Here is a 26,695-nt window from a genome sequence, read left to right as displayed (position 1 = left end):
CCCTTCAGCCACAGTCGCTCCATTCATTCACTGATTGACCAGATTCTTGCTGAGTACCTACTACGTGCCAAGCCATGTTCTGTACACAGAAGCGCAGGTTATATGGTGATCAGGAGCCCTGGCAGGGAATGGGTTGGGATTTTGAATAAGCTCTTAGAATGGTTGTGGGAGATAATCAGACAGGTCATGATCCCAGGGTGAAGGGAGAAGTAGGCAAAGAGGGCAGGGGTCTTCAGACTTTGATGTGCAGAGGAATCTACGCGGATCACTTGTTAAAACATGGATTTCTGGTCCCCACCCAAAGAGTCTGGGGTCTGGGGTGAGGCCTGAGGCTCTGTTTCTAACAAGTATGAGGGGTGGTTTAGGGACTTAATAGCCATTGTAAGTACTTTTTTTTTTTTTTTAAGTTTTCCCTCAGAGATCGATAGGGAACCATTACAGAAGGTTTTTTCCCCCCCAGAGTGCTGATATGAGCTGACATATTTTACAAGGATCACTCTGTTGGTGTGTTGAAATAGACCGCAAGAGGGCACAGACAAAAGCCAGTAGAAGAGTCCAGTGACTTTCAGTAATCCACGTGAGAAGTGATGATGGCATGGATCAGATGGTAACGTAGAGGTGATGAAAATCTGTTAAATTCTGGATATATTCTGAAGAAGGGGCCAACAGTTTTTTGATGCAGTAGATAGAGGGTGTGAAGAAAAAAAAAAGAGTCAAAGATGACCAATTTTTGAATGTGCAGCTAGGTCCAACCATATGAGGACCACTTTTTTGACCTACAAGAAAAAAAAAAAAGGTGATTTCCTGTGTAGATGGAGTTGCCATCTACTGAGGCAGGGAAGATGGTGGAGGAGCTGGTTTGGAGGGGACGGTGACCATGTAAAGTTCCGGATGCCTGCAGTGCTCCAGATGTGCTGTTGTCTAGGCAGGTAGAGGTGAATCCGGAGTTCGGAGATACCCGAACCGAGTGTTGAAATTCCTGAGATTAGCTCTCTGGGGCTGTGCATGACCAAAGAGAAAATCAAGCTCTGAGCCTTGAGACACTCTGAGATTTAAGAGCAGAAGAGAGAACTAGCCAAAGAGACTGAGAAGGAATGATGAAAGAGGTAAGAGGAGAATGAGGTGCATGTGTTAAATTGGAAGCCGGGAGAGGACTGTGGAGTAGGAGCCTTCTTGCTGTTCCTGGAGCAGGTGAGCCTTGTTCATACCTGAGGACTGTTGCAGTTTGCTGGGATGCTCCTCCCACCAACCTGCCCAGCTCGTCTCCTCCCCACCTTCTGGCCTGTGCTTACCTGTCCCCTTCTCTGTAGGACCTTCCCTGAGGAACAGCCTGGGTAAGATGAGGGCAGTTGTCTGGCGTCTGGTTGGCACTTAGGCAATATTTACTGAATGCATCATGAACATATCACTTTTTGGGGAGAAGTCCAGGTGAGAACGTATTACAGCCCTGCACTCAAGGTGTAGTGTGGTCCACGGACCAGTAGGGTGGGCATCCCCTGGGAACTTATTATAAATGCAGGATCTTGGGTCCCACCCCAGACCTACAGAATCACACATTTAACAAGATCCCAGGTGATTTATATACACATTAAGGTTGCACTCAAACCTATATTTAGTTCTCGATGTCTATGGTATGAAGGCAGTTGGGTGTAGGCTCAGATAGCAGCGACTCAAAATAAGAGTTTCAAACTATCAAGATGAGATTTCTTCTTAGTTGCTTCTGATTCAATCAGTTATCATATGATTTAAAAAAAAAACAACTTCATGAAGAAGCTTTCAAGAAAATCTTATGTGGTTATCCAAGTGATTTCTTCATTTTGTTTTAAAATCACCTAAACTTGGAGCAAATATAAAATGCACAGTGTCTGGTACAGGGTAGAGAATTTTGAGTGAGTGAATGCTAATTCTTTTTAATATATATTTTAAAATTTTGCTGTTTAATATGACATATCCATGCATAATGACTGATATAACCTTCAGAGTACAGGACCTGTAAATGTGTAGTTTTCTATTAAAGTGAGTAATGTGTTACATTTATTGGGTTTTGCTGCTTCTGTCATAGGAGTTTGATTCTGAAAGTGGTGTTTTTTATTCTGGGATTATAAATACTAAATATAAGAGTGGTAGCAGACAGCTACCACTCTTAAATCTCATATTTCTATTTGGATGAGATAACACTTGATGTTCTTTTTATACTCAGACCTTTGGCTTATTTTAGTCTGGGAGAGGAAAGATCATGTATATGGTAGGAATTTACTTACAATAATACTCTCTTTTTCCTAAGGCTACTAAATGTTGTTAGCCATGAACCCAAAGCATGCCCACCTTGTGGTTTATGTTTATAATAAGCACACTGTTTTATAGGTCATCAGCTAAGGATAAAAGAGCTGTTAGGAATTTTTGGTAAAGCTGGTCTGGTTTATTCTATTAATACATCATAATTTTAGAAAACTGGATTTGCCATCCTCTCCTTCTGTACACACTCATAACTCATCTCTCTGAATTCAGAAGCCTAATGATCCTACAAAGTGGTATGATAGGAAGTTGTGTGAAAGGATACAGACCAAAGAAATGGCCTACAAATTTATCTATATTTGTGTGTGCACACATAGAGTATGTGAGTATACCTCTGGGTTTACATAGTTTTATCTTTCCCGCTTAACTAAGTTAAAGCCCTAGATCAAAATCTATCAGTGACCAAGGGCGACACTATAGTTTGCCACTGGGGACGGAATGATGAAGACCTTGGTTTGATTTCCAACCCTGGCACGGCTTTGAACTCTCTTTTCAAAGTTTTTGAAAAACTTTAAAACTTTAAAACAAGGATAATTTAAGCATATCCTGGGTTTCTACATGGCTGCTTGCCCATTTTAGACAACTTTTGGTGAAAAAACTACAAAATTGTATCTCCATACACTATTTCTCCTTAGAAAAGGCACCTCATCATTTCCTTCTTAAAACTTACATTTAATAAGAAAGCCGAACTCCAGTTAGGTAAGACTTCCTTATAGAGCAGAGGTTGGCCTTTTCTGTAAAAATCCAGGTAGGAGGTTTTAAGGCTCCAGAGGCCAGACAGGCTGTACCCATCTCTGCCCTGCAGCAAGAAAGCAGTCCTGGGCCATATGTAAATGAATGGGCATGGCTGTGTGCCAAGAAAACTTTATGTATGGCCACTGAAATTTGGATTTCCCATAATTCTCATGTATCATGAACTTTTCTCCTTCTGATTCTTTTCCAACCATTAAAAAATATAAAATGTATCCTTAGTTTACAGGCCCTATGAAAATAAGGAGCGGGCCCAGATAGGCTGGAGGGCAGACCCCCATGCTAGGGAAAGGGTCTTGGGCTCATCAGCCTTGATCCCCTGTACCTCTCCTTTATGTGAGTCTTCTTTAGTTTTGCTTTTTGTTTGCATCCGATTTTTTTTATCCTTTTAGGTCAGGATTCATATCCTCATCCTTATTTTCTGTTAAGGATACCTTTATATAGTCTGTTCAGAAAAACATGACTAAGTGTCTGAAAACGTGTGTTTTGGGCTTGAGGCTTCTGTAGTGGTAACATTACAGTTGTGGGACTGAAAAGAGCCCTGCAGCTGTCAAATGTGACCCTGGACAAGACTTGGCCCAAGCCATTTTTAAAAGCTAGCTTTCTCTGTTTTACCATGTTTTTCAGGGATGGTGATTGCATAATTGACCATCTCTATAAATTGTCATTTAAAAAAAAACAATATCAAAGACTGGTAGTGGGGGACAGGACAGTCAGTGGATAGCAATTGAGGGAATTATAATCCCTTTAAGATTCCTGAACCTTACTGAGCAACAGGACACATCATCTCCCTAAACATTACATGAGAAATCTGAACTTTCCATTGACGTGTTAAAAAAAAATAATAAATTTGTGAGCTAAAAGAATTACGGGAATCTTCCCTCAGTTTTATTTACCTTCTGGTTTCCAAATAGAGGGAATAGGAGAACCGTGGACCTTAAGATGGTACTTTTTTTTCCCCCTCCAGTGAATTCTTTTGTCACTCAAGATGGTAATATCTCTAGGCACCATCTCACACTGATGTGCTCCCGGATCTCTTTCGAATGAAACTGATGGAAAATAACCTGTCATTGTCACCCGGGAAGTGGCACAGCTAGCGTGACAGAAGGTGATCCATTCCACTTCTCTGGGTATCAGTTCAGGATCTGAATGAAGAAAGGAAAAGACACGAAAAGATAGTAGCAGTAACAAGGACAAAGAGTTTCACAGCCTTTGGAGTTTTGCACTACAACAAGACAGCTAACATACTTGATTTATATGAAATTTCCCTTTTATCGACAAAATAGTATCTCTTGATGGAGTCAGAAGTACTCTAGCTTTATTTTGTTGACTGTGCTTCAAGGGCCCAGCAATACCTAACTTTGCTCTCCGAATTCATTAAGTCAGGTAGTTAGTTTGAAGGTCAACCCCATGCCAAAACTCTTAGGAAATCATTCAGATGTTTAATGTTAAATATATGTTTTCCTTTGTATGCTCGCTTGGTTGGCTATTTAGAAACTAACACAAGGGAAGTCACTAACTAAAAAGCTATGGTGTAGGATGGTTGAGGACAGAAGATCTTACGTATATGGCTTTTAAAATTGTCATAGGACTTTAGAGCCTCATAATATTGCTGTGAGGAAGTTAGAGGGTTGAGTGTCTTGCTCCAGCGTCTTCTGGCCAAGGGAGGCAAGACACACAGGTTGTGTCACACCCCACTGCTACACAGTGGTGACTAGCACGTCTAGGATGGGGAGGTGAGAAGGTTCTAGATCCGCCATTCTCAAAGTCAGAGAGCCCGAAGGGTCTCCCAAGACCCTTTGCAGTGCTTCTGCCAGGTCAAAACTATTTTCTTAATAATACAGAGTGCTTCTCTCCCTTCTTTCATTCTCCTCTTGTGACTTTACAGAAGAGTTTTACGAAGGCGTCACGAGCGTTAAAATGTCATTCTTCTGATGGCCAGTGGAATGTATGCTCGTGTACATTTTTTTTTTAAGATTTTATTTATTTATTTGACAGACAGAGATCACAAGTAGGCAAAGAGGCCGGCAGAGAGAGAGAGGAGGAAGCAGGCTCTCCGCAGAGAGCCCAATGCGGGGCTCGATCCCAGGACACTGGGATCATGACCTGAGCCGAAGGCAGAGGCTTTAACCCACTGAGCCACCCAGGTGCCCCTGCTCGTGTACATTTTTAAAACTTGCTGCTCTAGTTCATAAAATGGTAACCACTGACGGATATAACTTACAGAGACAATCTAAACTTGAAGGGCTGAAAATGGTTTTAAAACCAAAACCAAACAAATGAAAAAAAGTTTGAGAACTATTGTTTTTCAGATATATTGGTAAGCCTGTCAGAAGTGTGATTTCATTTAATGCTGTATTACCTCCATGATGCAGGCCCAGTTACCATCCCTCCTGAGCACGGGAGGAGATGAAAGCCTGGAGGAGTTAGTGACTTGCAAAGGGTCACTTTAACAGTGAAGATGCAAAGTCTTAATTTGAACACAGGTTTTGAATCCTTAAGTCTTCTTCAGGCATGCTGACTGTCAGGGGGGCGCCAGGAAATGCCTGGATGTAGGCAATAACTTGCCCTCAGAACCTGCCCCCCCCCCCAATCCTGCCCCAGGGAATGTAGATGGGGGATTATCCGCAAGGATGGTGTGAAGCTGAGGCCACATTCTGGCTTACCGACTGAGTTCAGCCCACAGGTGTGTTTGCCTTGTCCCATGCAGGATGAGAAGTCAAACAGTTGGGCATCAGTTTTTTTTGTTTGTTTGTTTGTTTGTTTTGTTTTTTTTCATCTGGGAGACTTAACTGAAAAAAGTTTACTTTGCCAGCTGTATCTAGAAACTGGAAGGTCTAGACTGGGTGGTATCCCCATATGGCCATAATCAGCTGTAGCTTATGTCAGCTCTTTCTTTTAGACGTGTGTGTCCTAGTTTGCCACAGACCTCACCACCCCCTATTACCTCAAGCTCACCTTCCTCCTTGCTGTTACCTGTTTTCAGTGTTTGGGTTGGAAACAGCTGGAGATGTTCTACCTCCTGTGTAGTGTTAGTACTGCACCCAGCTTATTTGAAAACTAAAAAGACACTGGCAGTAAAGGGACAAAATACATTCCACTCTGATTAACCCAACCTAGATATAGTAAAGAGCCCACTGTCAACGCTGAACACAGAGCAGGTTGCTTCCTTCCATACTGAAGCATCAAATTTTAATTCATTAAAGAATAAGGATCTGCCAGTGAATTAACATTTATTTTTAAATGTGTAGCCCTTTCTTTTTTTAGTGTAATAGTGAAATAAGCACATTACACCCATTGCCCTCATTTTGTGTTTATTTTAGTAATGTCTATTGTCCTCATCATTATCGTGTCTGGACCCTTTCGTACACTTAAAATGTCTCCCTGAACCTCTGTGTGCATGTTAGATCAGTCATTTGAAACAATTTGAGATTGGCAACGTAAAGGATTTCATTTTTCCTGGGCATTTGGACCAAATTACTGAATTTCAAAATTTTTATCCTTAAAATATTTCCCTATTTCAGCAGTGAATATCGATCATTTATCCTAATATTTACATATATACTCACTTGCCTTTTTCTTCTTTTGTCCCACCCCAGACTACAAGTTTCATAAAGCTGTCAGGTCTGTTTGTGCACAATGTCTATTCCGTGTCTTGCTTGGCATTCGGCACATAGTAACAGTAAATAATGGAACAAGGAAATGAGTAAATATACATCAGTTGTGCATATGATAACTCTTACTCTTCTCTATCCCTAAGAATTATAATAAAAGATTTTTAGTAAAAGTTTCCATCCTTCCCAACTTCGTTAAATTGGGGAGGCATTTATTTCTTATTCTCCGCATAAATACACATCCAGTCCTATACGTGTGCACGTGTGTGTTTCTTGTTCTGTTTAGAATACTTTCCCTTCTTTCTGATGCGAGGTCAGTAGGGAAGTTACATTTCCATGCAGCTGAGAATAAGATGCTCACTGAAACCAGGGTACATGATGAGGCCATTGAACTTGAAAGTGCAGCACAGAGACTCCTCCATAGACACTCTTCCTGCAGTTGGCAGTTACCGAGTTATGTGGCCATTAGAAAAGTCTCAAGTGTAACAGTAGCTTTTAGACAGTGTCTTCTCCAAAGGGGGCATCTAGTTCTTAACCTATTGCTGAAAGAGAAATACCATTGTCTATTAATACTACTGGAACTAAAGATGAATAGTGAATTGGCCTTGATCTGACAGTGAGTTTGACTTTGATAGCTCATCACTTAAAAAGGTTCTTTTATATTTATGAAAAAAGCATGACGTCAAGCCAGGGGGGAAAATTGATACCAATATTGAAGACCAAACTCGTAGGGCTTCCAAAAGAAAAAAAAAAAAAGCCCCTTGTGCGAATGGGTTTTTTTTACATGCATAACTAATTAGCTTAGGTTATTATAAGCAGGGCTGCTGTGATAAAGTTTCCGGTGGTGTCTCGGGATACCTTGTTTATAGTGCCTTCTCTATGCCAGTCAGTCTTCGAACTGGAATTACAGAAAGTAGAGGGAGTGAATAGTCTACCGTTTCTCTCGTTGGATTGGGGCCACCTAAAACGTTGTTATGCTGGAAATGCTAGAATACAATCACTATCAGGTGAGCTTTATTCTTATTCATATGTAGTGCCTGAAATGTAATGCAGTAAATTGAGTAATTCACCTTTTCATGTTATTGTACTCTTTCCAATAAGTGTAGGTCTACTAGTTTAATGCTGTTTACTGTTTGATACCGTAAGAGGTAATTCAATGTGGTTTTGAACAAAGTAAATATTAGTAGGGTATTTTTTTTCCCCTAGTGCCTGGCTGTGCTCTCTCCATCAGCTCCTGTTCAGAGCTCATAAGATTGAATTGTGTTTATCAAGGAAAAAGTGACTTTAAATTGAGTATCATTGATTTTTTTAAAAAAGCATTTTTAATTCTGTATTAGTTTTTCTAAGAAAGGAGGAAAAAGATCCTGGTGGTTTCACAGTCATGCCTTGAAAAACGCATACATGTAAGTGTGAGGCATTTTGAAAGAAACTGCTTCCCGTAAATTGCTTTTTATGTTGAGTTCAGGATCTTAATTAAAATGTTGAATAATCATGTCCAAATGAAAGTGGGAGGAATTAATCTACAACTAGTTGATTTAATCATCAGAATGTTTCTGTTTATTTTCTACAACCATTTACAGCTGGCTCTTAAGGAGGTTTGTTGTTGTTGTTTTTAAACAGAAAGCTGTTCTGTTTGCCAAGGAAAGTAAAATAAATTGTTAGGCTCCTTTTTCTAGATTGTCCTTCTGATCTCAGTAAACCCTGACAGTCGTGTTGGGGAAAGTATTGCCCTCCAGATGGTTGTGAATTTTAAATTATTGGACATGAGCAAAAAGGGCACAAGGTTTCAAAGAGATGTGCAGCTAATTAGCAGGGGAACTAAAACAGGGCAAAGTATTACCCCAAATCCTGAGTGTTAGCCTTTAAACTTCAGTAATATCAAAATCCATTAGCACAGTGCCTGGTACATAACAGGGGCTTAGTAATTTATTCTGTTGGTGGACTTGGCCAGTCTCATGTTTGTGCGTGAGAAAAGAGCCGACCGAAACTCACAAATAACGGCGCTGTCTTCTCTTCCCTCCGTGGCTATGTTCAGGTGCAGACCCACCTCGAAAACCCCACCAAGTACCACATACAGCAAGCCCAAAGGCAGCAGGTAAAGCAGTACCTTTCTACCACTTTAGCAAATAAACATGCCAACCAAGTCCTGAGCTTGCCATGTCCAAACCAGCCTGGCGATCATGTCATGCCACCAGTGCCGGGGAGCAGCGCACCCAACAGCCCCATGGCTATGCTCACACTTAACTCCAACTGTGAAAAAGAGGTAATTCATGTCTCCTCCCCTCTCCTGTCTTCTTACACTAAATGAATGTCTGTTGGCTATTATTCCCACACTTGACTGTGGACTCTAGTCTGTCTGCGGGGCCACACGCGCCAGGCTTTGTCCCACATTCTGCCGTGTGGCCACGCTCCGGCCTCTTCACGCCGTCACCAGGTCCTGTTGGGTTGTGCCTCAGGTCGGGACACCTGGCCACTCCGGAGTGGGACGTGGAGGCGAGGAGGACACTTTCTCCCCCACCCCCCCACTCTGTTTCCGCTCCGTGAGCCGAGCGCTCTCTTCTCTTCAATGCCTTTCCATTTACAAAGCCGGAAAAACGCAGAGAGAGGAGAAGGCAAGGTGGAGAAGGAAAAAGCAAAAATAGAAAAGGTGTGGGACAGGCGGTTTAGAAGTTCCGCTTGTTGTGAATGTCTGGAATATTATTTTTATTTCTCGCTGAGTTGAAGTAAAAAAAAAAAAAAAAGCACAGCATGTGCGTGGATGGATTTGAGTAATGTAGCGCATGAGAATTTAGCAGAAAAGCTAAGGTTTTAATTGCTAGAGAAATTCCGTTTCGTAATAAGATTGCCGCTGCCGTGAAACCTGCTTTTGTAAAGGCCGGATTGGAGACGAGATTCAAACACACCTCAAGCTAATTGTTGCATCAAAATTTGAAGCATAAAAATACCTGAGGGGAGAGTTGTGATTTAATGCCCGTCATTTCCAAATTATGAGATGATAAGCCTCATTTTAATGGAGTTTTACTGTACTCTGAAATGTTCATGGGATTTCAGAGGTGACTCTTCTGAAGTTGCTGAGTTTTAATTTCTAGAGGGACTAAGTCTTTTCCCCTGTGCCCAAACCAACTGTCTTATTTTTCTCTGTCCATAATTGTCATCTCTCAAGCTGATTTGGTGGAAGTTCTTTCTGCGCTATTTTATTTCTCGGTCAGATTCCACTTTGTTTGAAAGCTTATTAGTCCATCTTGTTGCTGCACCATCAGCCTCTTGTGAACATGTCATTGAAAAGTCATTTGCCAATCCAAGTCATGGGCTGATTTTGCTTGTGTTTTTGCAGGGATTTTATAAGTTTGAAGAGCAAAACAGGGCGGAAAGCGAATGCCCAACTATGAACACGCATTCACGAGCATCGTGCATGCAGGTACTGAATGACCCGGCAGCCCAAGGATGTAACACTTTGTAGTGAGAATCTATATTTGTGGCTCATCACACCTTCCTGATGACTCAAGGGTTTTGTTCCCCTCATTGATTTTTTTTTTTAAATAAAGCTATGAACAGGACCATCTTCTTCATAGTGTCTCATGATGAAATAACTCAGGGAAATTAAACTTAAAATGCACTTTCCCTAAGTTGCTTCAAGTCATTTAAAAGTACTTGAAATACATAAATTTTGGTACGTAAGATATAATACGCTGTACTTCATTTAAATATCATCAATGTGTTACACAAATTTGTAGGGTAGCAACTTCAAAAGGCTCTTAATAAAACCACGATATGCATGTGATTGTGTGTGTGTATGTGTGTGAGAGAGAGAGAGAGAGAGCTCTATATATTTTATGAAATGGAATCTCAGGAAACACGCATTTCAAACTTTATTAATTTAGTAATACTTCATGGATTTTTCCCAAGTGATTAGAGATTCTTCTATGGCAGCCTATTTAATAGATACATAAATAATGCTACATTTATTAACATAGTTATGTATTTTAAAATAAGTGTCAATGTATAAGAGAAAGAAGAATAAGCACTGAAAAATTCTTTTTGTTTTTTGCTTTTCTGTATTTCCTGTTATTAATTTGCATTAGTGGTTCTTTTTTACAAGAAAAAGAAATTATTTTAAAAAACAATCACACCAAGCCCACTAAATTTATTTCCCTAAAAAAATTTACAAGGAAAGAGGACTTGATCATAAGTACTCTGACCCATTTGCCTGTTCAACTCAATTAGAAAATCATCTCTTGAAAGCAAACAAACAAAACTGGTGTATCTAGAAATGAAACTTAATAAACCACTGGCAGTTAATCAAAACTGACCTGCAGTTACTCTTCTTAGGGGGTCACTTAATGACCCTCATTTTTTTGGGATGTTTAGCCATAGCACTCCGAACACTTTATATGGTTTATCCTGAAATCTCACAAGAATCCAGTAAGGCAATGAGTATTATTAACCCCATATTCCATATTGGCCCCGTTGAGGCTCTTTAAAATTGAGGGCTTTGCCCCTAATACACACAGTCGGAGAATGAGGATTCCAAGCCCTGTGGCACTGGAGCCTGTCCCCTTTAATTGAAAATGGTAAAAACATGTAAAGGAGCATTCCTCTGAGTTTTGAGATTTCATTGTGTACTTGTGAAGCACTATTTAGATCTGTGCGTGCATGCGTACACACACACACACACACACACACACACACACACACCAGCCAGCTCAAATACATCAGGTGTTTACAAAGAAATGTTTTCACAGCCTTGTCTTTGCAACTGCTGCAATGCACATGTAATCACTGTTGTTTATTATCATAACTGATGTTTTGGTACTTCAGGAATAAAATTGATCTAGTGGGAATGTCAGCTCCATGACTGTAATGATAACCTCGTCCTGCTGTACTCCTCCGGGAGTACTGAGCACACTGGCAGCTGTACAAGGAGAAACTTATTTTACAAGTCATTGTAGGATCAGTGCAGGGTTAGCCAGCAGCCCAAGAGCCGCGGTGCCGCATATGTGCCTAAGAGAATGAAGGTCTGAACTACCATCTGGGTTGTCTTACTGAAGGGAGGGTCTATGAAGGCTATGGGGTATAGTCTTGAGAAAAAAAAAAGAGAAATGGCAGCCATCGTTCAAGATGAGGTTTCCTGGTTCACCTTTCCTGTTTGGGGAAGGCAGTTAGGCATAGCACTTGAGAGTGTGGGTTCAAGTTGTGGCTCTAACCCTCTTCCGTGTATGACTTTGGGCAAGATGCTTCTCATTTATGTCACTTGGCAAATTGATTTACTAACAGTACCTGCACTGATAGAGGTATTCTGAGGGGAGAATAATTTAACCCATCCAAAGCCCTAAACCCAGTGCTGGGCACCTAGTAATCCCTCACTAAGTGCTGGTTGCAGATGGCATCCTTATCACCTGTTAGTGTCTGTGACCTAATGGTAATGTTCATATTTGGGAAGAAGAGGGAAGTAATTTCTTAGCATCTAACTGAAGAGCATTAGTGCTTAGGGTAAGAAAAGACCATGGCTCTCTCTTTGGGTGGCTTTGCACAGTGTTTGCTTATGTTGGTCTCTCTTACATTGCCCTTTTTCCTACAGATGGATGATGTAATCGATGACATCATTAGCCTAGAATCAAGTTATAATGAAGAAATCCTGGGATTGATGGATCCTGCTTTGCAAATGGCAAATACGGTATTGGTGATTTTTTTTTTTTCCTTAAGAAAATCTTGAGATATTTCCAGATATTCCCTTTTCCTGATCTCTTAGCTTATTTCCTCAAGGGACTGATTGAGAAACTTATTGAGAATATAACAGAATTATATCAGGATTGCAAATAAGTGACTGACATCAGAAATTAAGAATTTCTCATGGGTTTATTGGTAACCCCACGATAAAGCTCTACATTCCCTGGAGTCCAGGTCCACTTTCAATAGGACATTAGGCATTCCAATTCCCCCTGACATCTAATGCCCAACTTAGTACACTGCTCCCAAGGGAAATACTATGGATAGTACTATTTACACTAGCATTCTAGTTGGCCTGAAAAATGAGTGCAGTTTTTAAAAAGGCAGTAACTTACTATTCACGAGTAATAGAGTGACTGATACTCGATTTACCTTTCTTCAATAGCAAAATTTATTCTGATTTTGGTTAATAAATCAGTGGTTTATTAAACTTATTTCTCTCTGTCATTAGGAACCTTGCACCTACTGGGTTTTTCTCTTTTTTTCACTCCTTACAATGGTGTCTTATGTTTCCATTTTACCAAAGTCTTATTGTAGATCTTATTTAGTCCTTGTAATAAGTCTCCAAATCTAGTCCTTGCAATAATTCTGGGAGTCAAGTTGGGGTGGTATCATTGCTCTCATTTTCAGGAATAAGAAAGGTTAGCTGGTCTTACATAGGATTACATAGCTTCGATGTGTCAGAGTCAGGACTTCTCAGTAGGCTTTGAATACCTTGTCCAGTCTTTTTCTGTCTTCTGTGAGATCAATGCCATGAGACTGTCATAGCCTTTGATAACCTGTATTGAAAAGATTGACTCCCACTGGGGAGATGGGGTAAAGGTGAGTTGTTCTTCAATGGGTATAGAGTTTGGTATTTGCAAGATGAAAAAATTCTGGAGATTGGTTTCACAACATTGTGCATAGACAACGCTACTAAACTGTACAGTTCAAAATGGTTAAGATGCTAAATTTTATGTCATATGTGTTTTTACCACAATAGAAAATTTTTTATGACAAATTCTCTCAGTCAGGGAATATGATAGCCCTTACTTATTTACATCAAAATTCTTAGTGAACTAAAGTCTGATAGGTAGTACTTTCTTTTTTTCCATCTTGGTCCAGTTCTTTCGTTTCATTTACCTGAAGTCCTGAGGGGTAAGGAGTACCCTTGAAACTCCAAAGTCTTTTCTAGGATCTTTAGTTTCTGTCAACTTCCTGCCCATTTAAATTTGCCCCCCAATTTTGAAAGAACTGGATGTTCTGCCATCTTGACAGATGTTTCCATGTCAGACTCTCCCCACCCTCTTTGAGCCCTTGGTTTGCTTCTGTAGAACCCTCCTGCTTCTAATTTTGTGCCTCTTGTGAGGCAGGCTGTACTTGTCACCGGTCAGAATCCTAGGACCAGTGTGAGGAAGACACTTGTGAGAGCTTGCACTGTGAAATTTATAAATATACCCAGAAATGTGGGTATATTTATGGTGTTTTCAGTGTCCTAGCAGCAATTATTAGCAATGGCCCAGTCATCCCAAACGAACTGTGCTGGATGAAGGTGGTCATTTTGCCAGTGGTGTCGGGTGGTATCTAGGTATGTTAGGAGGACTATAAAGTTAATATGATTTTTTACAAATCATCTTTAAAATTTTCTCCAATGGTGAGGACCTTGGAAGTCATCTGAGCCAATCAAATACTCAGTGCCTTAGTCTCCTCTTGCATATCTTCTGTGCACCACCCCCATACACAGAAAAACTAGACATCCATCTTCTGGAAAGCCTCCAATGAAGAATATGCACTAACTTGCAAGACAGGCTGGAAAGCACAGAGGTTAGAAGTTGGAGATGTGAGATTGTATCTCAGTTCATCTCTAAAGTCTGCCATTCCCCGTGTGATCTAGCATATTACTTAGCTTCTTAAAGTTCTCCATTTCTCCATCTCTGAAATTGGACTGATAATTGCACCTACCTCCCATGGTCATCTGATAAAGTATAGCATTTAGCATCGGAAACCTAAGCTGTACTCAACAATATCTCAATTAAGTATAATTCCTTATAACAGCAAATAATTTTGACAGTGTTTTATTCAGGTGATAGTCCTGAGCATCTGTAATGTGTCCAACTCTACTTCAGAATAACAATATACTTAATAATCCAGATATTACTTACAGTGTGTCTCTGAATTCCAGACATGGGTCCAGATTGCCCTCATGGAGAACTTGTCTTCATGACAACCCTTCTGAAGACAGTTCTCAAGACCCCCAATTGCTTCTCTCCTTTAGACTAAACACCCATGTCTCCTCCTCAGTCATTTTGCATTAGAATGGAAATCTGACTGCTTCTAAGCTAACATTAGGATTTAATTAGTATTTATTAAATGACCTAATATGTCACCAGCCCTAGACGAGGTGCTGTGGATGAAGATGAGTAGGGTGTGCTTCCTGTTCTCAGGGGGCTTACCAGTCTGGGAAGGGGAGACCCTGTCAGACCCTGAATGGAGGAGGATAATTCTGGGGCAGAAGGACCATCTTAGGGGTGTTCCTAGGTAGAAAAGATCTGCTGGGCAGAGTTGAATTAATTGCCAGCTGGGGAGGAGTAACCCGTAGCCCCCCTCAGATATCACTGATTGTCCAGGCATTCATTACTTTTTTATATTTCCACCCGAAATAGTCTAAGGGTAGCCCCATCAGAGCCAGCCCATGACAAAGCCGTTTTAGCATTTTGCTATTAGAGAAGACCCAGTATAGGATAGAGGTCAGGATCACAGACTGAGAGTCAGATAGCTGAATTCAGTGCCTGCTGTTGAGTGAGCTGTTTGACCTCTTTGCCTCACTTTCTTTGTCTGGTAAATGGGCATAATAATAGCATCTAAAACTATAGGATGCATATGAAAATTATAAGCACTAATCTATAGAAAGCACTTAGAAGAAATCTTGGTTCTGATGTGTTCTTACTAAATGTTAATTACTAGCTCTTATTCTTGATAAATCTGGGTTTGGATTGTCAAATAACAAAGCTACCAACAACTCACTAACGTTTTAATTTTCTTCCCCCTCAATAGAGTTTAAACTTAATGTTCTTCATGTTAGGTATTTTTCCCCTTTTATCTGATTCTTTGATATGCTTTATTTCAAGTTAACTTCCTAAAAAAAAAATTAAAGTGGAGGGAGCACTTAGAGAGGAAACTATCCTAAGGGAATTGGAGTCTAGAAATAACTATTCTGAGAACACAAGGGCCCTCTTGTACCATTACAAACAAAGAATAAAAGTCCCAGTTTACTTGTGCTAACAGTGCTCAATTGATATTCAGTGAAGGGGAACATCCAGAAAGAAAAAATAATAACATTTTACAATGATCATTTACTTGGAAAAATACTCATTTTGGTGGAGGAGCACATTGAAGAACTCAATTCAGAACAAGTTTGGGACACAGTTATGTGTCTACCTTCTCTTTCTTTGTCCCTCTTAGGCTGTGGCTTCTGTCCTCTTTACTGCTTGTATGCTGGAGGTAAAGTCTTGCCAATCAGGTGAATGTACTGGATAAAAACCCAGCAAACACACAGCGTCACCATGTTAGCAGAAGGTGCCTCTTCCTCTTCCTTAGCTCCAAAGATATTTTGACCCAGTTATAGTGTTTATGGGGCAGTTTTTCTAACCCAGAAAAGAAACCACAAAATCCTTTCTTAAATACGTGTGACTGATTTTTAAATTAGAAAGCCATTTTCCACCAACCTTCGTTTTAGTAGCTTCAACAAATGGCAGCCATTAGTATAAAAAATGTAAGGCACATTTCGAGGCAGAGTCTCTTACCTTCAGCATGATTAATATTTGAGATGGATAATTCTTTGTTGTGAGGCTGTCCTGCCCATTGTTGGACGTTTAGCAGCATCCCTGGCCTCTACCCACTAGATGTCAGTGGTACCCTCCCCCCTACTTGTGACACCTGAAAATGGCTCTAGACAATTGACAGATGCCCTCCACTGACAATGGAGAAGCCCTGATTCGAACTCTGGGTGGTTACCCAAACCCTGTAGTTCTGTGTTTGGATTTGCTTTGCAGGCAGTCTGGTAAAATCAGTACAAAGGTTGACAGCAATTAACTTAGCAATTAACATGGCACATGGTGCAGTCGATCAAAGTGGAAATTAGCTTGACTGTTGAAAACAGACTAGGAATACAGTACTTTGTAGAAAATTATATTATTAAACATGGCAGTACTGATCACTTAAATACAGTGTCTCACGCAGTGGACCTCTGATTCGTTCAAAACCCTGTAAGGTGGGCGATAGGATTGCCGCTTTGCAAAGGTGGGGGGGGCAATGCCTCAGGGAGGTTAGTATCACCCAGCACGTCAGTAACACAGGCAGGTTTTAACCTAGTTCTCTGCCTCCTGAGCCAGCCTGCACCATTAATTTGTACATTTGAGTATCCATACTTGGCTCATGAGCAGCTAGGTTTTTATTTGCTTAGAATTAGTTGGAGATTAATTGAAAATTGCAGCTTTGAATTGGTTTATCAGCAGTTGACCCTGCCCCCCAAATATTGCTATTAACAAAGTATATAAACCTTCTACCACAAAGCTCTATTCAGACATAGCTAGAACCATGGTTTTTCTTTTGTAAAAATCAATTAAGACAGCATATACGAAGTGCCTTTCTAGTTCTGTGCCTGACCCAGAGTAGGAGGCCACAGAAAAATGTTCTGCAGCAAAATATTCCGGCAGGATGTATGCTGCCAATTCCTAATCGGCAAGTATCAGAAAAGCAGCCAAAGCGGGAAATCTTTTAGAGAAGTTGGGGGACGATTATAAGCTGCTTTTTGGGCTGAAAGTAATGACGTCTGACCTCAGTGGAGTGTCCGATAAGGCATCTCATTACAGAGATTTTAATTCGTCTCCCTTCTTGGCAGGCAGGGCTGTCAATCCATGCCACTCACAGCAATCTCATCTGCCCATCCCATTTGTGTCTGGGTGTCCCCAGTGTTGTGTTCTTCCTCCCCACCCCCATCCCGAATGCCTCTCCATCCCTCTGTCCACCTCTCTCCCCTTCTGTGTACATGTGTCTCTCTCTTTAGTTTCCACCCCTCCCCTTGTGTCTTTGTCTCTGTCTCATTCCCAGTTTTTGTTTCTTTTGCCCTCTGTCTGTCCCTCTCCCTCCCTCCCTTCATATGATTCTGCATTTATTAAGTACACATGCGCATCGTTTCCTTTAGAATGTGTTTAGAAAACATGGTCTTGTCCCAGAGAAGCTTATAATTAGATATCTATCCATTCAGTGTAAATGCATTGAGGGCTTAGAGGGGTTTTGTTTTGTTCTGTTTTTTAAAGTTTACTGTATGTATCTCTTGCCTATTACATTTTCCCTAACAAATCATCATCATAACACAGTTGCATTGTTTTGCTTACAGTTTGCATTTGAAAAGATGATAGCTATGATTTGTATTTCTAGAGGTATGGATATATCTTTTTAGCTTGTTGTGTTGAATTTTGAAGCCACATTCTTGGTTTATTAACACTCAGTAGTTCCCCCAGAATCTGAAAGTCCAGAAAGATAAGAGGATAAATCTTGGGAGTCCGGCAGGGGGTTACGAGATGTCCTAGCGGCTTTATGAGTTTTGTTGCTCTGACTCTATACAGTGCTGTATTAAGACATTTGTACACCTTTCACTTTGCTGTCTTAAGTTGTACAAGAAAGGAACTGAGCACTCGCAGAGCAAGACTGACCCCAGGAAGGTGACCTACTTCAAATAAAACCACTTAGCAAAATGACAGCTAAGAATCAAAGTCACTGGTCATCAGGTTTTTAGCTAGAGGGGCTTGACTTGTGCTTCGAGGGCATTGTAAATGCTCACAGTGCATGGTTTTTATGCATCTGTGAGGTGGAACAGGTGTATTACATTTCATATACATAATATAAATCCTGCCTTCAAAAAGAAGAAAAGATGGTGTGGACGGAAGAGAGACCCGTTCCGCTGATCAGTCTGTCCTTCCTGTTCTCAGACCCAGTCGTGTTAGAGCCAGTGTCCTGTTTACCTGTCAGAAAGTATAGGCGTCTCCCTCCTCTTTAGCTTGGGGTTGGGTTCGTGGACTACTTCTCTAGAAGCTGCAATGGTAATAGACGGTCGAAGGCAACCAGTGAAAGGAAACACATTTGTATCTGTATTTTGCGAGTATTTTTATCTGTATGTTAGTGGCCACTGGAGAAATCGGAAGGCGAGATGTGCGGTAGAATCTCTTCTCGATACCTCTTGGTCACTAAGCAGCTTGAATGCCATCTCAAGTTACTTTTCTCAGATGTAGAGTGAAATTTCGAGTGTCTGATCAAGGATGGGCCAAATGCTCTAAGACTTCCTTGGTAATGATAGTTCCAGGAATTTTTGAATTAAGCTGGGAAGAGGGAACCTTTGCACTGACTGTAGTGAGGTCACTTAACTCCGTCCCTCTTGTTAATAATCAGAACTTTATTTCAGAGGGTAGGAAGACGAAATATCTGGGACCTCTGATGTCCACAAACATGGGTGTCCTCAAACTCTTTCAATGAACGAGGTGCAGGGAAATGCTTCAAAATATTCAGTTCAGAACTGGAGAAAAAAGCACTCCCAAGCTAGCTTGAGAGGGCTAGATATTTCTTTACTTTTTTTTTTTTTTTAAAGTGTAAATTTTTATTTTTATCAAAGTCAGTGGGCTCCCTCTTGTGGCTCTACGAAAGATTTCAGTTTCAAGGAAAGATTTCAGTTTCAAGGAAAAGAGCTTTTCTTTAGCAATAAGGAAACCGTTTCTTTTCCAGTAGAAAACACTTTGCACTTGGGTTTTCCTTATAAAACAGAGATTTAAAAAAAAAAAAAAAAGGAGAGGGAAGGAGAGGGAAGGGAAAAAAAGTGACTTTGATGAAAAACCTGATTTGGTGAAGAAGTCAGGCCACATGGAACCCCATTTTACAGTAATAGCCAGTATTTCCTAGTAATAGCCAGTATTTCCTAAACATCTACTATGTGCTGCTGAATGTGCTAGATAATGAGTTTGCCACAGTGTCCATTGCCTCCATGTTCAAATTATACCTATAGGCTGATCATAGAACCGTCTTATGAGGGTGAGATTTTGTGCCCTTTCTTCTTTCAGAGGAATAAGCTAAAGGTCGCCATGATCTAAGTGAGTGCAAAGGTAAACAGGTCATGCTTTCCTGTTTAAATTTTTTTTTTTTTAACTTCAAACCATTTCTTTTAAATCAAGTCTGGAATAGATCTGGGTTCTAGCTGAATAACCCAGGAATTGTTCAAGCAGTTCAGTTCTCTTATTCTCTTATTGTTTCTCTCTCTAGTTACCTGTCTCTGGAAATCTGATTGATCTCTATGGCAACCAAGGCCTGCCGCCCCCAGGCCTCACCATCAGCAACTCCTGTCCAGCCAACCTTCCCAACATAAAAAGGGAGCTCACAGGTAAATACTGGCGAGTGTGCCTCTCCCTGGGGATTTTCTGTTAATTTTCTGGCAAGCAAAGTTATCAGAATTGTGACCTCCAGACTCTTCCCAGTTTGTAGACATATTTTTCTTCTTAGATCTGTACAGTGGTGAAACCATTTTTTAAGATGGAGGATTTATACTTGGGAATCCTGGTTTCCGGTATTTCTTGAGATGCTGGGTGTTGGGGCTGCTGTCACTCCAAGGCACCACTGTTATGCCATGACACCCATCGTTGTGTCTTTGGCTGCTGTCCGCTTTGGGGTGGGGAGGCAGAAGGCAACATTTTTAATTATAAATTGTCGCCACCCAGTCTGATGTTTGTGTTACTTGCCAAGCCCCTAGAGGCATTCCAGTTTGAGAACCATGGTCTGAATTTTCCTTTACATACATTCAAGCCCACATTTGTAGGATAGGGTAAGAATGAATTTCTTACATCTTTAGATGCCTCCTGTTATTTTTGCTACATCATGTGCAAAAGATTTATTATACAGAGGAAAAAAATAGATTATGAAATGGAGCGATGGGTATTGTTTGTTCCTGAGGCAAGTGTGAAATTATCTATTTCGCCATTTTGTTCAATGCTTTAGGGAAGGCATTTGGCCATTAAAACATGACAAAACTCCATTAGAACTGGCATTCTACCATGATGAGTTTTATGGCCCTCACCTCATCCCCCTTTTTTTAATCCCCCTTTTTAATGTCTAGTCCTTGCATCTTGCAGGATTAGGTGAACGGTCTGAAAATATGAACTATATATTTGGTGCAAAAAAATTCCTATTTGTTCAAGGGTGTCTTTTTAAAAAAAAAATATTTCAGAAGATTGTGTCAGGAGAAAGTTTAAAAAAACAATTTTGGGGGTTAAAAGAGATAATAAGTTAATTACTGTGTAAAACCCATTGAAAGTCAACAAAAAGTGGGTATCCTCCCAGAAAGGAAAAGTACCATGAAGTCTCAGAAAATAATGCTATATGAGATCTATAATAATGATGATAAAATATGGTTAATGTGGCATGAACAGAATTCTTGTAATTTACGTGCAAAGTAAACTTTTTTTTTTTAGATTTACAAAAAATTTATTTATTTTAGAGAAAGAGAGCATGAATGGAGAGAGGGGCAGGAGTGAAAGGAAGAGGGAGAGAATTTCAAGCGGAGTCCGAGCTGAGCACGGAGCCTGACGTGGGGCTCAGTCTCACAACCCTGAGATCATGACCTGAATTGGAACCAAGAGTCGGAGTCGGAAGCTTGACTGACTGAGTCCCCCAGTGCCCCCAAAGTAGACTTTGGAATTATATGTGTGATTGTTTGTTCAAAAACAAAACAACAAAGGCCAAGGGTGGGAATGAGAGAAATGGGTAAGGGGGTATAAATTTATTTATTTTTTTAAAAAAGAAGCAGATCAACTATACACTTCTAGAATCACTTTGTTATCTTAGAAAATTACCAATCCAGACAGGAAGAGGGTAAAATACCAGGAAAAGGAGAAAATGGACAGGAATTGGGGTTCTGAACACTGCTAGCTTGAAAGTCAGCATGAAGTAGCCAAAAGAGAATAGGCTTAGGAGTCAGGTGTGACCTAAGGGGAAAAAATTATCTTTCCCACCTGCATTAGGATCTAGTCAGGAAGCAGAGTCCACATGGTGATTTAAACCGGAAAGGTTTAATATGAAGAATTATTAACCGTGTATGGGCGTTTAGCTACTAGGAGAGGAAGAATACTATAGAATATCCTGAGGCTGCAGGGGGGGCTCTCTAAGCTTGGGAAAGAACCAACCCCCCCTCCCCCCGCAAGGCCAAGAGTCTACCCCCTTGGGGAGGATGTGGGTGAAGCTACAAGATGGCGGAGAAGTTCACTGGATTGCCTTGACCAAAGCTGGCCCACAGTTGGTGGGTTGAGATGGACGGGCAGAAAACCGTGATTATAGGGCTGGCAAACTGAAGAAAAAAAGAAAAGAAGAGGAAAAAAAAACCCTAAAATACTGAAGGGGAGGGTATATAAATAAAAGCTGACTATAATGCTCATGTGATGAAAAAAAAAATAGAAAATGGTTTGGATTGATCATCCCAATTGAAATAATTCAAGCTCTGAATTATTTATATGTATATAGGTATACATAATACACGTACAATAAATATATATACATATATAAGCTTCAGTGGCTATGAGTTATGCTAAAAAGATTTCTAATTTTGGATACAATTCTGAAAGATAGTAGTGTAATGTTTCAGGTATCACTTGTGAAAAGAATGTAACAGATGTCCCAGAATGCCAGGACTAATCAAACAACTGTCCTTTTGTTTTGTTTTGCCTTCTGTAAGGTGCAAAGTCATCCCCTCACAGAGATCTCACAGAAGTTGCACTGCAAATATATCTTTTCAAATGGAGTTGCCACCAAACACCTCTGTACCCTGTTCCTATTTTTGTTTTTAGGAACTCAGGCTCATAGGGTCTGAGTTCCTGAGGGTCATCATTTCATTCTAGCAAGTTCTGTTGGAACCTAGCTCCAAGTTCCCGCCCACAAAAAAGAGTCCATTTCTACCGTCAGAGATCTGACATGATAGCTTCTCTCCTCAGTTTTCATGTCAGTGTGTTACAAAGGCATGGAAGAAATAACGAAAAGTTCTATTGCATGAAAAGAAAATTTGACTCTCTGGGCATCGGGTGGCTCAGGGTGGTTAAGCATCCAACTCCTGGTTTCCACTCAGGTCATGATCTCTGCGTTGTGGGATCAAGCCCCACATGGGCTCTGCACTCAGCATGGAATCTGCTTGAGATTCCCCCTCACCATCTGCCCCTCCCGCTCATGCTCTCTCTTTCTTTCTGAAATAAATAAATAAATCTTAAAAAAAAAAAAAAGAAAAGAAAATTCAACTCTTATTAACAGAATATCAACAGCAAATTTCCATAGTTTTCTAGTTACTTTTCTTCTTGTATGTTTGTAGTATGTTAGACACCTTTGCTACTGGTCTTATACCATTTTGTAGAAGCCGTGGCTTTGCATTTATTTGATATATGTTACTTTTGAAAAAATACAAGCTTTTGAAGAATCATGATTTTAAAAACCCTATTTTTTTATTATTAGAGCATGGTCAGGTAAGTTTCCATATCTAACTAGAAAATGAGATGTTTTGTAGTGTACATCATTGCGTGCCTTAAACAGTTCCCATTTCTAATTACTTCATTCACGTGGACAGCGTGTATTTTTCCCACAGAATCTGAAGCGAGAGCATTGGCTAAAGAGAGGCAAAAAAAGGACAATCACAATTTGAGTAAGTTGGTTTTATGTTCATGATGTTTGATATTGGAGTGGATGTTCCCCCTTATATCAAAATTGGTTGAAATCTTGTGGGAGGAAATTGATATGCATAGCTGTTAAAGGTACATTTATGGAAGAAAAAATGTTTTTCAGAGAAACTAAGATTTTCCTATATTTTATCTCTAATCAAATTGAAATTTTCCCCAGTATGCTGAAGAGTATTTACTTATTTATAGTAATAGTTTTGGTGTGTGTGTGTGGTGAGAGGGACACTTGATCCCCAACTACCCAATTATAAGTGTTGCTCACACTGGAACTTATTAACAAAAGGGGATTATGGGATCACCTTCTCCAGTGAGATTTGAAAGAAAAAAAAAATGAAACGGAAGGGAGTCTGTGAGTGAGGTACCCTCCCCAATTTCTGACTTAAACTGTGACTTAAAGAAAATCTTCCAACATTTAAAATTATTTTTTATGTCTTTAATTTACTCAATCAAATCCTTAAGTTTTTTCTTGTGAGAACTTAAGATTTTTGTTTCATAAACAAAAGTAAAAGAGGCTGCACAGTTAAAAAAAAAAAAAAAAAGATTGGGTTTGGTGGTGGGAAGTCATTGGTGTGTGTGTGAATTTTTCCTCTCAAGGCCTCCTGTCCTCTTCCTATATTGAGTTTTAAGAATGTAGGTTACATATAAATACTTTGTCCTCATAAAAAGGATAGAATGAGCCAGAATTTAAAATGATAGAATAAAGCTAGAGTTTTCCTCTGGCCCCTGAAGCCATCATCCTCGTTGTTACCATTGTTGTTGTTTTCAGTTTGCTCTTGGCCTTCCCAGCCTCTGCCTGTGTATTTAAGAAGACGCACACATACAGATGCACACAGCGAATAAATAGTGTTTTTTGGTGTCTTTTATAACACAACCAGTGTCATGTTAGCCATATTTGTTGCTATTGACTTTCTTACTCAGCAGTCCATCCTGAAGAATTTTGCTGTTATTAGTCTCTGTCCTTTTTAACAACTGTTGCATACTATTCCACAGCGGAACTGTGTGACATTCAGTAATCCTCCTACTACCAAGTGTTGATATTGCTTCCAGTTTCTCCCAGTTACAAACAGAGCCACAGTGAACATTTGCATAATGCCTCTCTGTGTACAGGGGAGTTTGTTTCTCCAGGTTAGGTACTGAGAAATGGAATCGCTTGGTCCCAGAGGGGTGTGAGTTCTTTCTTTTAATAGATCTGCCTTTCTCAGCTCCTATATCAGGTACGAGAAGCTTTGCTCCTTTCCACCAAAAGATTTGCACTAATATTTCTAAGGGCTCCTCCAGCTTCCAAGGAATTGGACTCAAATGAATGTATTTCTTCTTTTCAGATAACTTAGAATTAAGATCATTAAGCATTATCCAACTTCTCTTGACAGAAATGTGGGAAACTAAGTTGTATCTTGTCAAAAACATTGCCTTTACTTAGGCACCTGAACTCTCAAGTTTAGGGTTGGCAGTAAAGTATACACCTGATTAGGTCACATTCTGAGGGCTATAAAAAACCTTTTAAAATCTCATTTAACCATTAGAAATGAACACTCAAGGTTAGATTGTCCATTGGCATAACTTTTCCTCTCCTAGAAACTAACCTTGTGAAAGTAGCTGCCAAAACGTGCACAATAATATACTCGTTTATTTACTCGTAACTATTTATTGGGCCCCCCATATCGTACGAGGCATTTTTCTACAGAAGTGAACCAGACAGACAGGCTTCCCGCTCTTATGAGCTTCCATTTGAGTCAAGGACAGACAGAATAGATGAGCCAAAAAATATAGTAAGGTGGTGTTACCAGTGTAGAGCAAGAATTGCAACAGTAGTGAAATGTACATGAGAGCGCTGGCCGAAATGGTCATTATACCATTGACAGCGGGAAGAATTGAAAGTAGTCTAGGTATCCATCACTAGAGTATTCGTAAGTATATTATGGGATGTCCGTATACAGGATACTCAGTGGCTATTATGAAGAAGGGAGTTGGTCTGTTTCACCTGATTTACATGGATGTCCACAATATATGACTGAGTGAGAAGAGCAAGTGGCAGAATAATATGTATAGTATCTCATTATATAAAAAGATCACAGTGTATAAAGTTGTGTGTGTGTGTGTGTGTGCATGTGTGTGTGCTGGGAGAAGATTTAGGAGTTTACCTTTATCATCGATAATTTCTTCAGGCATATAGGTGTTGCATGGTATAAAAAGTTGGCTTTTACTTTTTTCTTTATGCACTTTTATGTGTTTTGGGACATTTTACAAGTTATAATAAAAAATAACTGGGGAGGGAAGGCACTGCATTCAATAAAGTGTTACATGATGTCAACAATATACTATTAATTTTTACTGTAATCCTACTTTAAGTGTATCATTCTTTGTTTAATACTTAGTTACTGAAGGCCTACTGGGTGCCAGATTCATATGGGTACTTGGAATGCATCAGTGAATAAATATACATATATATGTGTGTGTGTGTGTGTATATTCAAACAAATGGTAGAGGGTTCTGTGAGGAGACAAAGTGCAGGCAGTGGGACAGAGTGTCAGGATGAGCATGGGACGAGGTGGTGGTTCAGTTTTAAATAGGGCTGTCAGGGAGGCTCGTAGGTAAATTTGAGTCACTACCTGAGGGACAGGGAGCAGAGCCATTCAGATAACTGGGGGGAAGAGTGTTCCAGACAGGGTGAAGAACAGTATGTAGTCCTAAAGTGGAGAGCCCTAAAGTGGTTGAAGACTCGCAAGCAGCCCATAGGACTGAAGGGATGTGGGACACAGGTCAGCCATGACAGAAGGTGTGGTCAGAGAGAGGAGGAAGAGAACATAAGGTCAGAGGGATAGGAGCCAACCAGATCCTTGTAGGACTTGACTTTTGTTCTAGGGGAGGTGGGAAATGATTGGAGGGTTTTCAGCAAGGGCTTGGATGCTCTGAGTTGTGTTTCGACAGAATCTAAATAGATCAAAGTGGGTAAGAAGCAGTGGGCATGGGTGGCACAGAGATAGCCATTAGGAGCATTGCAGTCATCCATGCAGTCATCTCAGGTAGAGTGGAGGTTGAAAGTGCACAGATTCTAGAAATATTTTGAAAGTAGAGCCAACAGACTTTGATGATGGATCAGATGTGGGATATGAGAAGAAGAGAGGTACAGAATTGATTCCAACATTCTGGCTTAAATAACTGAAGGAGGGAGTTACATTAAATGAGGTGGACAAGTCTGTGGGTAGAGTTGTTTGAGTTTGGAAGACCAGGAGCTTGTATGTGGAGTATTGTGGCTGCTTATTAGACATCCCTGTGGAAACATCTAGTAGTCAGACATATGAGTCTAGGGTTTTGGGACATGTCTGAGCTGGAAAGACAACTTGGGAGGTCATCAGTGTATATGTGGTGTCGGAAACCATGAGACTAAATGAGGTCACCACTAAGCGAGTGTAGATCAAAAAGGGTCCCGTACACAGCATGTTTGGAGAATAAAAAATCGTCCCAAAGGATCTATAAGCAGCTTAACAGTGGTCATATCTGGATTATAGGGCACTTTTACTTATGTATTTCAGTGCTATTTGAATTTTTTTTATGATATTATATTTTATGATTATTATA

At 40.2% G+C, this 26,695-nt stretch overlaps 1 protein-coding gene across 20 annotated transcripts in view; it reads left to right on the top strand.

Annotated features, from left to right (window-relative positions):
* The window catches only part of MITF (melanocyte inducing transcription factor), a gene marked incomplete at its 5' end in the record, with an annotated part of 220,641 nt that overhangs the window by 179,926 nt on the left and 14,020 nt on the right, over window positions 1-26,695 (top strand). For 5 of the 20 annotated variants that reach the window (XM_080822811.1, XM_080822812.1, XM_080822801.1 and 2 more), the window contains 5 exons: window positions 8,695-8,922; window positions 9,994-10,077; window positions 12,238-12,333; window positions 19,674-19,791; window positions 23,026-23,082. In XM_080822811.1, the coding sequence (XP_080678937.1) occupies window positions 8,695-8,922; window positions 9,994-10,077; window positions 12,238-12,333; window positions 19,674-19,791; window positions 23,026-23,082 (583 nt within the window). Of the gene's footprint in view, window positions 1-7,493; window positions 7,667-8,694; window positions 8,923-9,993; window positions 10,078-12,237; window positions 12,334-19,673; window positions 19,792-23,007; window positions 23,083-26,695 lie in introns of those variants that run through there. The other 15 variants (XM_080822798.1, XM_080822809.1, XM_080822817.1 and 12 more) reach the window with 9 other exon arrangements.

The sequence above is a fragment of the Martes martes genome (assembly GCF_963455335.1).
Source record: "Martes martes genome assembly, chromosome: 1".
NCBI lineage: Eukaryota > Metazoa > Chordata > Mammalia > Carnivora > Mustelidae > Martes > Martes martes.
This window is presented reverse-complemented; position numbering and strand designations above follow the sequence as displayed.